General features: G+C 34.5%; 4 protein-coding genes across 7 annotated transcripts; 1 reads left to right on the forward strand and 3 right to left on the reverse strand.

The window, feature by feature from the left end:
- Positions 1-111: 111 nt before the first annotated feature.
- On the reverse strand, positions 112-790 carry LOC106419659 (histone H2B.10-like). The gene is made up of 2 exons (XM_048772069.1): positions 265-790; positions 112-223 (listed from the first exon to the last, which is right to left on the reverse strand). The coding sequence occupies exon 1, from the start codon at positions 730-732 to the stop codon at positions 298-300; it is 435 nt and encodes a 144-aa protein (XP_048628026.1). The 5' UTR covers positions 733-790; the 3' UTR covers positions 112-223; positions 265-297.
- On the reverse strand, positions 666-7,210 carry LOC106419726 (cation/H(+) antiporter 9). Of its 2 annotated transcripts, XM_048772053.1 has the most exons (5): positions 6,349-7,210; positions 4,505-5,012; positions 3,929-4,404; positions 2,860-3,406; positions 1,018-2,776 (listed from the first exon to the last, which is right to left on the reverse strand). In XM_048772053.1, the coding sequence occupies exons 1-5, from the start codon at positions 6,447-6,449 to the stop codon at positions 1,643-1,645; spliced, it is 2,766 nt and encodes a 921-aa protein (XP_048628010.1). In that variant the 5' UTR covers positions 6,450-7,210; the 3' UTR covers positions 1,018-1,642. The 2 variants fall into 2 exon arrangements, with proteins under 2 accessions (XP_013715997.1, XP_048628010.1); XM_013860543.3 differs by lacking the exon at positions 6,349-7,210 and having other exon boundaries at positions 666-2,776; positions 4,505-4,952.
- A 316-nt stretch (positions 7,211-7,526) lies between these two features.
- On the forward strand, positions 7,527-9,870 carry LOC106419516 (E3 ubiquitin-protein ligase RZFP34). Of its 2 annotated transcripts, XM_013860317.3 has the most exons (12): positions 7,527-7,802; positions 7,892-7,979; positions 8,211-8,270; positions 8,356-8,388; positions 8,479-8,556; positions 8,632-8,675; positions 8,767-8,807; positions 8,881-8,963; positions 9,051-9,142; positions 9,228-9,297; positions 9,374-9,415; positions 9,505-9,870. In XM_013860317.3, the coding sequence occupies exons 1-12, from the start codon at positions 7,726-7,728 to the stop codon at positions 9,673-9,675; spliced, it is 879 nt and encodes a 292-aa protein (XP_013715771.2). In that variant the 5' UTR covers positions 7,527-7,725; the 3' UTR covers positions 9,676-9,870. The 2 variants fall into 2 exon arrangements, with proteins under 2 accessions (XP_013715771.2, XP_048628018.1); XM_048772061.1 differs by lacking the exons at positions 7,527-7,802; positions 7,892-7,979 and adding an exon at positions 8,055-8,133 and having other exon boundaries at positions 8,767-8,963.
- Positions 9,871-10,838: 968 nt separating this feature from the next.
- LOC106419668 lies at positions 10,839-12,519 on the reverse strand. Of its 2 annotated transcripts, none has more exons than XM_013860478.3 (2): positions 12,366-12,519; positions 10,839-11,914 (listed from the first exon to the last, which is right to left on the reverse strand). In XM_013860478.3, exons 1-2 carry the CDS (start codon positions 12,417-12,419, stop codon positions 11,243-11,245), a joined length of 726 nt encoding a protein of 241 aa, XP_013715932.1. In that variant the 5' UTR covers positions 12,420-12,519; the 3' UTR covers positions 10,839-11,242. The 2 variants fall into 2 exon arrangements, with proteins under 2 accessions (XP_013715932.1, XP_013715933.1); XM_013860479.3 differs by lacking the exon at positions 12,366-12,519 and adding an exon at positions 12,098-12,337.
- Between the last annotated feature and the right edge of the window lie 7 nt (positions 12,520-12,526).

The raw sequence follows: 12,526 nt of genomic DNA on the forward strand, positions 1-12,526 counted from the left end.
TCGACTATATAACTTTTGAGTTATATTTGGTTAGCTTTGTAAAAAAAAAAGAAAGTTTTGTTCGTTTCCACACTAAAATCAATAGTCGCAGGAAAATGAAAAACCAAAACATTAGAAAATTAAGAACTTTCATATATGTTTGTTTCTTCAAGCAAAAGAAAGTCGCCAAATTACATAACCTGATTACGATACCCAAAAGCTTAAAACTACCCACAACTAGTTAAATTTTTTTTTTTTTTTTTTTTTTGCTAAAAACAACTAGTTAAACTTAAAAACCCATTACAAACAATTCCAAATCTAAGAACTCGTGAACTTGGTAACCGCCTTGGTCCCTTCCGAGACAGCGTGTTTCGCCAACTCTCCAGGCAAGACTAATCTCACCGCCGTCTGAATCTCCCTGGAAGTAATCGTCGGCTTTTTGTTGTACCTCGCGAGCTTGGAAGACTCGCCGGCGAGCTTCTCGAAGATGTCGTTGATGAAACTGTTCATGATCCCCATGGCTTTGCTCGAGATCCCGACGTCGGGATGAACCTGCTTCAGCACCTTGAAGATGTAGATCTTGTAGGTCTCGACGCTCTTCTTGGAGCGCTTCTTCTTCTTGTCTCCGGCGACGGCAGAGGGATCCTTCGGAAGCTTCTTTCCAGCCTTTGGCTTCTTCTCCGCTGCTGCTGCAGCGGTGGTGGTTTCTGCCGCCGGTTTCTTCTCTGCTGGTTTCTTGTCTGCCTTGGCCATTGCTACGATTATTAAGATGAGATTATTGATGTGATGGTTTGTTGACTGTTTGAGAGACTAGTCTTCTTTGTTTATATAAGAATAGAGAAAGAGATTTTATTGGTCGAGATACTGAGATGCGGATGAGTGACGTGGCAACATATGTGCTGTCCAATGTGAAAGGCTATTATGAATGGATGGATCAGATTGTTTTATTTTAGCGCGCGTGCGTTTTAAAAAAAATTGTTATCAAGAAATCGAGATTTGGAAAAAAATTTGTTACCCGCCATCATAGCCGATGAGCGCCAATTTTGTTTATTCTTTAAGATTTGGTACGGATAGCTGACGTGGCTGTCTTTGATCTATTATCCAAGGTTGTACGGCTACGATTACATGGCTTTATGTGGCGATACAATTTTTTTTGGGCCTTTTGGTTTCTAGAACACATGGTTTTTCAAAGAATTTTGGTTTTAGATAAACTTTAATTATCATTGGTCGATTATGTTTCTTCATTATCTTTTAATCTGTAGCATATGAACAGGCCGTTGGAAATATATTTTCGAATATAAAATATATAAGAGTAAAATCACAATGGATGAAAATTGCTGCGTATGTGCATTTATAGAGAAGAGAAGAGGGGTGATCTAGTCTAGCTCAACTTGGTCCGTGATCATAAAAGGCATCTGCGGCGGCAGCCCGTGGGCCAGTGAGTGACCCAAGAACAAAAATATATATATAACCTAGTTTAACCTTATGGATATTTAGGTTGAAAAATATATAAAGGTGTAGTGTTGGACAAAAGTCACTGTGATGATCCTATGGTGTAGTGTGTAATGAATCATGAACTTTTTATTCAAAACGAATTGAGAAAAAAAAAAATGAATTGGTATATGTCATTTATTATCTACAATGTGGGTATCCCAGCATGTACTCATTCATGTTGTTGCTGCTGTTTAACAACTAAAACAGAAACCCTAGTTTCTAGCTCTTTAGATGCAAGCAAGTCACCGATGACTCCTAACTCCGGAAGCTCCATCCACTCCACCAAACCCGAGTAATCCAATGAATCCTCGTCGTGATCTCTCCCTACAATCATCAAGTCGTTCTCTTCCGCCGCCATTCTAACGGCTGTGGTCACCGCGGGACCACCTTTGATTATCGTCTCCGTATATGAGAAATTTTCAGCGGAAGCATATGTTGATTTCAAATCGTTCAAGACCTCATTATCAACAAGGTACTCCCAATTCTTGGACTTGTCTGGTTCTTGACCAGACAAGAATCTGATCACCGTGAGACGCACGCTAGGGTTCTGTCTCATCCATTTCGCAATAGAGACAGCCTCCCAGTCATCTTTACCACCAATGAAGATCACACCCACTTTAACCGTACCTTTACTCCTTTTATTGATCTTCAATTTACGGTGCCCTCGGCTATTGAGCACGCCGATAGAACATGGAGCACGGTCGAGGAGAGACATATTCACACGTCTGATCATAACATCATCCGATTCATATGATCCATCGGGTGACCATTTTCGTCCAGAAGGTGTAATGATCATCGACGTGAGGTGGTCGAAAGCGAGATTACAAATGTCTTGATCCATTAGATTATCAATAGAGAAAGCTGTGAAGGAATTAACAGTCGTAGTTCCTAGATTCTCTTGTTGGAACTCGTTGAACGCGAGCATCATTGTTTGGATGTAAGAGTTTTGAAGCAGCCTCGGCTTAGATCGCTTGTCGTGCGGTACTAAGATGGGGAACGCACGTCCCGCGAGTTTCACGAGGTGTAACACTGTAACCGCGATAACTCCTTTGTCTTTGTTCTCGTTGTTAAGCGGAGAAGAAAGCAGTTGAAGCAGCGAGATCATGCCTGAGATGTTGTCTGGTCTGTGCAAACACGTTAGTATCTTGAGGTCTGAATTTGATTTTAGATGCATAACGTCTCTCTTTACGTAACCAATATACTTCCTCTTTGGATCGTATAGTGCTTTCACAATAGTAGGTAAAATCCCCGCGTTCATTAACACGTACATCATCAAGAACGTGTACGTTGCATGCGACAGATTCTGTGTAAATAAAAAACATTAGCCCATTAGTTCGAAATCATGCATGTAAAGCGAGTTAGCGTTTTGTAATAAATAATTATTACCCATTTATTGAGGGCGCCTTCAATGAAGCATAGGTCAACAAAACCCTTATAGTTCATAATCATGGCGATGATAATGGACTCTCTAGTAGGTAATTTGAAGATCAAGCAAGGTACAAAAGAGGCGGTCCATTTCAGGACCAATGTAAACCCCACCAGAAATATGTTAAACGATATGTCATCGAACGCATATAATACCCCTATAATGTCACCTTTCATGGTCAAGACCGCGATTGAAATCGGGAAAAATACGTTTGTAGCCAAGCTCTCGAACTTGGCCTCTAACGCTGACCCCAGAGGTGGACCGTCTGGGATTGCCATCCCAACCATAAAGGCTCCTAGAACGTGTATTTGGTTGAAAAACGTTGTGTAACTGCTCGCGGCTACTGCCGTCATGATTGTTCCGTACAAGTAGAGTTTCCGTACGGACTTGCCTTCTGGGGTAATGTTGACTATTCGTTGAGCCGCAGGCCTGATGATGAATATGATCACGAGCACTAAGATGATCATTGCCGCTGCATCGCGGTTGGCTGTTCTCGGCGATACGTACCTGCACGACCGTTTCAAACTATATATTATAACGAATGTTCAAAAATTGTTAGATAAGTTAATGTGGCACTCGAATGTTGTCTGCATCTACGTGAAATATGAATATCATTTTTATATTGAAAAAAATATAATTTTTATAAAAACGTTGTTTTTTGTAAATGAAACATGATTAGTTTTATTTTTGGTTGTTGACCAATCCTTAAACCAGTTTAACCAAAAGTAGAGCACTTACATTGTTTTGGATAGCCTAACTTATTTTAGACTTTTTGAGATTTTTTCATAGTTTGCGTAGGTAAAACAAATTATTATCATCACTTGCAAACCATCCCCAATTCAAATCACATATAATGTTTATTTTATTGTTAGTATTAATTAGCAAGGGAATAAACTGTGTAAATCTCAAACCCGCATATTGCATAATGTCATGTTATGAACAAAAAGAAAACTCTCTTATATAAACAATCTTGATATAAAAAAATGTATGCAAATGCACGATTTAAACCTTTTATATCTATTTGCATACCTGTATGTTCCAATGTAGGAGACGCACATCAGATTGATAAAAGCGAGGAGATCGTTGAAGGCGGAGATAGATATTGCGAGGCGTCCGAGTTCCGAGTTTGGAATCTTAAGCTCATGTATGAGGTGGGTTACCACCGGTAACAGCGTTATAGCCTGTATCGATACAATCACGGTGCGTTCTGTTGGGGCCAGCCTCAAAGACATATAGAGAGGATCAACCTTGTCGATACGGAAGTTTCTGAAAGCCATCCCTGTGACCATTGTCAGGACAAAGGACGAAACCGCGATCACAATTGGTCGTTTGCCGGTTTGAAACGCTGCTCTTTTGTTGGTCTTGACGCCCATCAAGAACGTGAACATTATCATCCCGAACTTGGCCACACCTTCCAACGCTGCGTTACCGTCCAAATCCAACGATAACCGGTCCGAAGAAAAGTCCACTAAATCAATCAGTTGAGGTCCAAGAAGAAAACCAGCCTAATTTTTAAAACATAAATTCATTAATTGTGACACAAGAAATCATTACCTATTTACGTACAACACAAGAAACATAATTTTTTTGAAGGTTTTAACTTACGAGCATGTAAGATACGAACTGTGGTATGCCAATAAACCTAAGGAACATGTGAGAAGAGACGATAAGGACGAAGATGAGACTGATTTGCATCTCAAGTAGAGGCAATGCGTATCCGAAGATGACACTCGGAGTTTTATAGGTTTCCAAGATACCGAAAGAGGAGATGTTGAAATTAGCGGCTCCATAACAAACTTTTTCGTTGCTGAGCGTCGGCCAAAGCGGAGGAGCTAGTGCTGCAGAATCGGCCATGGTGATGATTGATCCAAGTAAAAAAGACAGAGATATGTATTGGTCAAAAAAAATTGTTTTAGATCGATTATGTTTTGATTTATCGTTGAAGATTTTGTTTCTGTGTCTTTGGTCTTTTCTTAACAAACAAATATTCAACAGCGTAATTTGTTTGAAAATTTGCTGTTGTCTCTCAGTATTTGGCGGTTCTCTTTTTGACCAGCTTTTTTTTTTTTTTAACATTTGAGCTGTAAATTTTATTTTACGTATTAACAAATACTAAATTTTGACCCGTGCAACCGCACGGGTGCTTGTTTTCACTTTTCTATACATAAATTATTGTTTTAAAACATAAGTGGTATATATTTTTAAAGTTAATCATGTACTTAAATATTTATATAACTATTTCAAATACAATAATTTTATAATTTACATGTTATAAGTAATTAATTGTTTAAACCTTATGTATTTGCCGCTTATTATTATATATTTATCTTATTGTATTTGCATTTAGTTATTAAGCAAATTAATATATTCATAAGAAAATATATTTAAAAAATATTTTGTATTTAATTTATGCTAAATTCTGACCCGTATTTTAAAACTGGATTTCTTTTTACCAAAATTTTTATGCTTATTCATTTTAGGTAATTTATTATTGTATATATAAAAGTGTAAGATATATTAATTTTTAGATATGTATTATATAGTTTGTTAATTTTAAGTCGTTCTATCATCATATTATATTTTAAATAAATAGTTTTATATTTATGAAAATAAAATTTATAAATTTATCAATTGAATATAATTTTATCATATTTATTTTAGTATAATAATTATGTTTTAACAGGATCATGACTATAAAAGTAGATAAAATAGGATATAATTTATTTATTTTCATTTCTAAACGATAACTTAAAATACATTAAGTTATTGTTTAAATATTACACAGATTTATTAGAATTTTTAAAATATAATATATACATATATATTATATTTAAAATTAAAATATATTATGATTAAAGTAGTTACAAAGATTTTATATTATTAACTTTAAAAAAATACATGTTAATTTTTATACATGTATTATATAGTTTGATAATGTTAACCCATCTTACCAACATATTAGATTTTATTTTTGAACATAAATATTTTATAATTACGAAAATAAATTATATAAATATATAAATTTAATACAATTTTATTATATTTATCTCAATATAATAATTTTAATTTAATATGATTGATTATGATTATATAATAACTAAAATATTATAGATTTTTTTATTTTTCATTTTATATAACTGAATATATTAATGTATAATAATATTTTAAACTAATTTCGAAATTAGTGAAAATATTTAAATATAATTTCAAAAATGAAGATCTTGCAAAAATCTTCTTAAACAGATTTGTTAGAATTTTAAAATAAATATATTTATATTTAAAATGAAAAGATATCAAAAGATACTATGATTAAAATATTTTTAAAATTATATTTATTATTAGTCTGAATTAAAATATAGTATGAATTTCTATGAATAGGTCCATTAGGTCCATTTCTAAAAAAATCACACATGAATCAAGGTTGTGACTTCTGTTTTAATATATAAGATGCAAACAGGTATGTATGCATATACAGGTACACTATACGAAACAAACAAACACATGGTACGTGAAAATACCGAACCAGAAAATCCGAATATAACATTGACATATACCAAAAAAAAATGTTGATAGATCCAACGGTGCATAGAGATACGATTTGAGAAATCGTGGCTGAAGATCAATTATGTAAAAACCTTATTTTCTGTGTTTAATGGATTCTGTATAGTCGATAGTTGCGTGAAACGCATATCAACTATAGAGTTTGAGTGGTGAGGATATAAAAAGGAGTGGACCCATATAGAGAAGTCAGCAAGATGGAGGATCCTATCCAATCCTATCTTGTTCTGCTTTTTTAAAAACATGACATTGACATTGATGTGGACACACCACCAGGTTCTTGAAATGGCGAGCCAACTGAACCAAATCATTGATTATACAAACTCTGGTTTTTCCTTTATTGATAACATAATTTTTTGTAATATGGCAGCAAACTTTTGTTATTATTCCTTCATGCAGTTTCTGAAATATAAATGACTTTCTGGAAAACTAAACACATATATTTTAACAAAAATGAAACTACGAATATCTGAGATTTCAATCAATCGGTTTAGTTCATAAACATTAGGCTAATCTCTCTTTTTAAAATTCATTTTCATTATGTTTTCTTTGGTTTTCAGAAAACCATGTCGATACAAAGTTTTTATTGTTTTCTCTAATTTTCGCTTTAGTTTACAGTAAATGATTTTTACACGGTTAAATATTCCACTTTTCAACCCAAAAAAATAATATTGAATTGAAATTTCTTCTTTTTAATATATAAAAATAAAAATATATATATTTATCTTAAATTATTAAGCTAACAAAATTGGTGATATATATAAATAACTGGATTCAGAATTTTTTACTTTCAAATTCTACCCATGGCAGATATTTTTTCCTAATTACACAGTATATATATATATATTTTTTTTTTTGACAGCCAGTATATTTTATTTATTAACGTAGGATTTTATATTATTACATAGTTAATCAACATATATGTGAAAGAAAATTTACCCAAAAAGTCAAATCGAGTATTGCATAAAAGCGATATTTTACCACTAAATTTAATTTACCACAGCTTTCAAATGTGCATCTAGTTTCAACATCAATAAATAAACAAAACAAAGTTGAGTATAGATAAGTAATGATTAGGGGAAGATAAAAAAAATCTGGCGTGTAGCCGAGTCACCTCTCTCATCATCATCACCTCATATAAACAAATATCCACCTGCTTCCCTTCTCTTCTCTGCAACTAAACAAACGTCAAAGCATTTACGTTTTTTCAATCTTTCGTTACTCCCGAAGAATCTGAAGCATCAAAGATCAAAACTTTACAAGTAAATATGGAGATGGGTTTCCAGGAAAATCAGCAAAACCAAGAACTTACCAATCTTAGGGAGATTGGATCTGGGCATTATGGGTAAACTACATTCATATCCATCTTTGTTGAAGCTAAAGTTTCAATCTTTTTTTGTTGAATTTGATCTTTATTGTTGTGTGTGTGTTTAGGTGCTCACATTATAGAAGACGATGCAAGATCAGAGCACCTTGTTGCGATGAAGTTTTCGATTGCAGACATTGCCACAACGAAGCTAAGGTATCTAAAACTAATACTTAAATGAATCATCTTTTTTTTTACTCTGTTCCCAACCATATTGTATCTAATCTCACTAAGGTAAAACAAATGAAGACGATGCAAGATTAGATATCAACATTCATTTGTTTATAGCTCCCTGGCTTTGTATAGATGTGTAAGAAAGAACAAGTTTTTGTTAGAGATGTGAAGCTTATGTATGGAACTAATGTGTTTTATGTTTTGTTTCGACAGGACTCTCTTCAGACTGAACAGCTTCTTCGACATGATCTTCCTCGGCATGATGTTTCAAAGGTTATTTGAAATCAGATTTAATATTCTGAACATTTTTTATTTCTTCACTGTGATAAATTTTTGATTCTGTTTTTTTTTGTGTCAGGTTATTTGCTCGCTGTGTGAGACAGAACAAGATGTGAGTATCTGTTTTTTTTTTTGAAATAAATCGAATGTTATTTGTGTAAAGATGTGTCTTGATGCTGACCTGTGATTTGTTTTCTTACAGGTTCAGCAGAACTGCTCCAGTTGTGGCGTATGTATGGGGAAGTACTTTTGCTCAAAATGCAAGTTCTTCGATGATGATGTAAGTTTTCTTCAAACCCTTTTCTTATAAACTGGAATGTGTATCAATGAGATTCAACTTTGGTTGTTGTTTCAGCTTTCCAAGAAGCAATACCACTGCGATGAATGTGGGATCTGCAGGTACCAATTAAAAAAAAAAACAAAACTCTTGTAGGTTTGTGGTAACTGATTGTTGATAAGTAATCAATCTCAATGATGTTGGTTTTGATAGGACCGGAGGAGAAGAAAACTTCTTCCATTGCAAAAGATGTCGTAAGAGACAACAAAAACTTTATGTGCTACCATCTCTCTTTGTTTCCAGCTCTTATTTTGCTTCCTGCTTCAGGATGTTGCTACTCCAAAGTCATGGAGGACAAGCACCGATGTGTTGAAGGTGCAATGCATCACAATTGTCCCGTTTGTTTTGAGGTAAAAAGAATCATATCCGCTAATTTTTCTTTCACTAATGCAACATAACATAACAGTGTTTTGATTTTTGGGTTTATTTGTTTTCAGTATCTGTTTGATTCCACAAGAGATATCACGGTTTTGAGATGTGGTCACACAATGCATTTACAATGCACCAAAGATATGGGGTTGCATAACCGGTAAAAGAAGTCTCTCAAGTCTTTTGATGCAAGTCACTGGGTAAACAAAGATTAATACCTTTTTTTTGATGTTTTGTTGTGTAAGATACACATGCCCTGTATGTTCTAAATCCATATGTGACATGTCCAACATGTGGAAGAAACTTGATGAAGAGGTAAGTAAGGCTTCATAGTATAATGGTATATCTTTTTGTATAGTCTCTTATGTTCATTAAGTTTTAACCTTTGCAGGTTGCTGCATACCCAATGCCAAAAGTGTACGAAGACAAGATGGTAAGCTAGATTGAATTACATATGGTATTCATGAGGTTGTGTTATGTATGGTTTGGATTCTAATGTGATTTTTTTTTTTTTTGAATTAGGTATGGATTCTTTGCAATGACTGTGGTTCAAACACGAATGTTCGGTTTCATTTGATTGCGCATAAGTGCACTAGCTGCGGTTCATACAACACTAGACAGACGCAGAGAGGGCCTGATACTACTCACTCTTGCTCTTCAGGAGTTCCTCAGGTTGTTGGCTCAACCGGTTAATCAAGACCTGAACCGGGACTGGTTTGGTGTTTGAATTTCCCAAGGGAGATTATTTATGTACCTTCTTAACTATAACATCAGTCAATACTGGTCTATATCAGCACAAATTCAAATGCTATTTCACTGTTTTCGATCCTGGGCATTGTCTCATATATTCAATATGATATATATAATAAACGAACTTTGAATTTAAAATGTCGTTTATTAGTATAGAATTTGATTTTTTTCATATTTAGTCACATGATTCTACAAGGAAAAAAAATGTATTGAAAGATGTCTTCTAGAACTTAAATTTGTGTAAATAGTATAAATGCATGTAGTTAACAAGAAATATATAAAATTTCCAACGAATAAATCAAGCCCACCGACAAAAAATAGAAGTTCTTGCAGATATTGAAATATTCAAGCTTGAGATTTTTTCGTTTGCTACCTAACAAGTAACAACAATAGTTAAGGCGGTTTGTCGTTACTTAAACTTTGTTACAACAAGTATGAATCGAGGAGTAGGTTAGCTATCAGCTACGTTAGAAATTATGAAACAAACAAAACCCGTAATCAATTATAATTACATTATAAGATTTGAGCTTATATGATGACTGGTGACCCTATAAACCCTAGTGGGCAGTTCTTTCAAACTCGTGAATCCATTATCATCCACAAACTCAATTTTATAAATTTAGTTTGAAAGTAGTAATTCTAACCTCTACAAATAATATACTGACCATCACCAAGGTCAAACAATCTATGAACTAACCTATGTTGACACAAAACACTACTTACATTACAGGACAAGAAGATCCGACTCTAGATCTTCAGGACCTACCCGACCCGACAAAGTTGCTTTGGGCTCTTAGGACTTTTGGTTGTTGGTCGTTATCTCCCACCCATCTCTCCGTAAATCAAAATATTAAAATAAAATATCTCAAAAGTTAAAAATCATTCAAGCACACCCCCACAAAGGCGACAAGTAAAACCTCTATAATTAATTAATTACTAAATTTCAGTTATTACTAGAGAAAACTGATTACATTATGAAGCCAGAAACATAACATCACATTTAGAAGAGAAAAAAAATCAGTGAAGCTAATGTCTTGAGCTTTAGATACAACATAATATCCATCTCCACCAACCGGTGGTAGATGGAAAAACCTTAAGCATAAAAAGAAGAAAACATAGAAACCTTAGTTCAACACATCATGGAGCCAACACATGAGTGTGAAAATGCATTTGAGATACAACACTCAAAAAAACAAAACCACAGCCAGCATCCCTATAGAAATAAATAAAAATAGCAAACTCTCACATAGTATTAAATAAAACCAAGGGAGTTTTTTTTGTGGTCTTTCTTTCTCATCACTCTAAATCTAAACCCTAAATGGATCAGACTCTTGTCTCCCACAATGGAGCATAACCAAAAACCCTAATGTACAAAGACCACTCTCACTTGACCCACTAAGGCACTAAGTGAGATTAAAACCCTGAAATTGACCTATGTGATGGAATATTAGATGACTAATAGTACTACTTGAGTAAGAATCAAGATCAGCAGCAGCCAGAAGTGTGTCGGTTAGTGGAGAAGAACTTTCTGATACTTAGTTTTTGAATACGACCCATCTGAGAATAATACTCTCTTTCTGTTGAATTTTCCACAGCCATTGCTGACATTTGGGCACTGGATGGTGACTAGAGGGATCTCGAAAGTCTTGAGAAGCGGTGGTGGGTGTTGCCATTGAGGTAATGGACCGGCTAAGAGCAGTGTCTGAAGCAATGGCCCTGCCTTCATAACAGCTTGTAAGAGCTTGCCCTTTTCAGGCAATGGCTTGTCTGGAAACAATGGATCCATAATCTCATTTCCTGATACTTCTTCAAGCTGAGATGAGTGTGGGTTCATGACATGATCATTTGGTGACATAAAGCTCTCCTCACAATCTGAGGATGTGAAACACTTGTTGGATGTAAGTTGTTGAGGATGCAATGTTTCATCTTCAATGCTTGAAGCTCCTGATAAAGGAGGAGTCATATGATTTTGCTGCTGGTGTTGTGGACGCGTGAGGTTATCGGACATGAGACGCTCGCATTTCTGGAGAGCTTCGTCTCTTTCTTTAATGGTTTTGGTTAAGATGTCTTTGAGCTGGATCAGTTGTTCATCTCTTTTCCTTATTTCCTCATGAGCAAACATCTTTGTTTGTTCGAGATCTAGTGTTGTGCACAGAAGAGAGTGTCTTAATTCTTCTGTAGTCTGTAAATTTCACAGAAGTAGAAAATAAATTAGATACACAAAAGAAAAAAAAAACAGAGGAAAAAAATATGTTTAAATAAGCTAGATGGGACAGAACAGAGGGATCCCTAAGTTTGGTGTCACCTAGTTGCATGTTGAGACAACCATTATAAAAAATTCTAAAGAGATCAAGGATTGAGTGACCTGGTTGCAGATTAAGGCCACCATTATGTAAAATCCAGTTGAGTCTTAGCAACTAGGTCTAGATTCAGGTATTTATTTATTTATTAGAACAACCAGGAATAGTAAAAAGAAATTCCACATTAAAGTTCTTGTTTTGGACAGACAGCATGCACCCATTTGAGCAAAAACATCATTGAAAGAAAGATAAAGCAAAAGCAGAAGAAGAGCATTGCTTTGGTGAAGGGAAGAGAAGAAACTCGACTTTAGAAAGAGAGGGAATAAATTTTACCTTTCCATGAGAATAGTAAGGCCAGCCAAGAAGAGCATTGCTCTGGTTATCCATAAATTCTACTAAACTGAGCTTTTGATTCTCTTTTAAAATTGTGTTAGAGAGAGATAGAAAGAGAATGGAGTCTAACTTAGGGAGGGAAGGACATATAAATAAATAAA

The sequence above is a fragment of the Brassica napus genome, chromosome A3 (assembly GCF_020379485.1).
Source record: "Brassica napus cultivar Da-Ae chromosome A3, Da-Ae, whole genome shotgun sequence".
Taxonomy (NCBI): Eukaryota; Viridiplantae; Streptophyta; class Magnoliopsida; order Brassicales; family Brassicaceae; genus Brassica; species Brassica napus.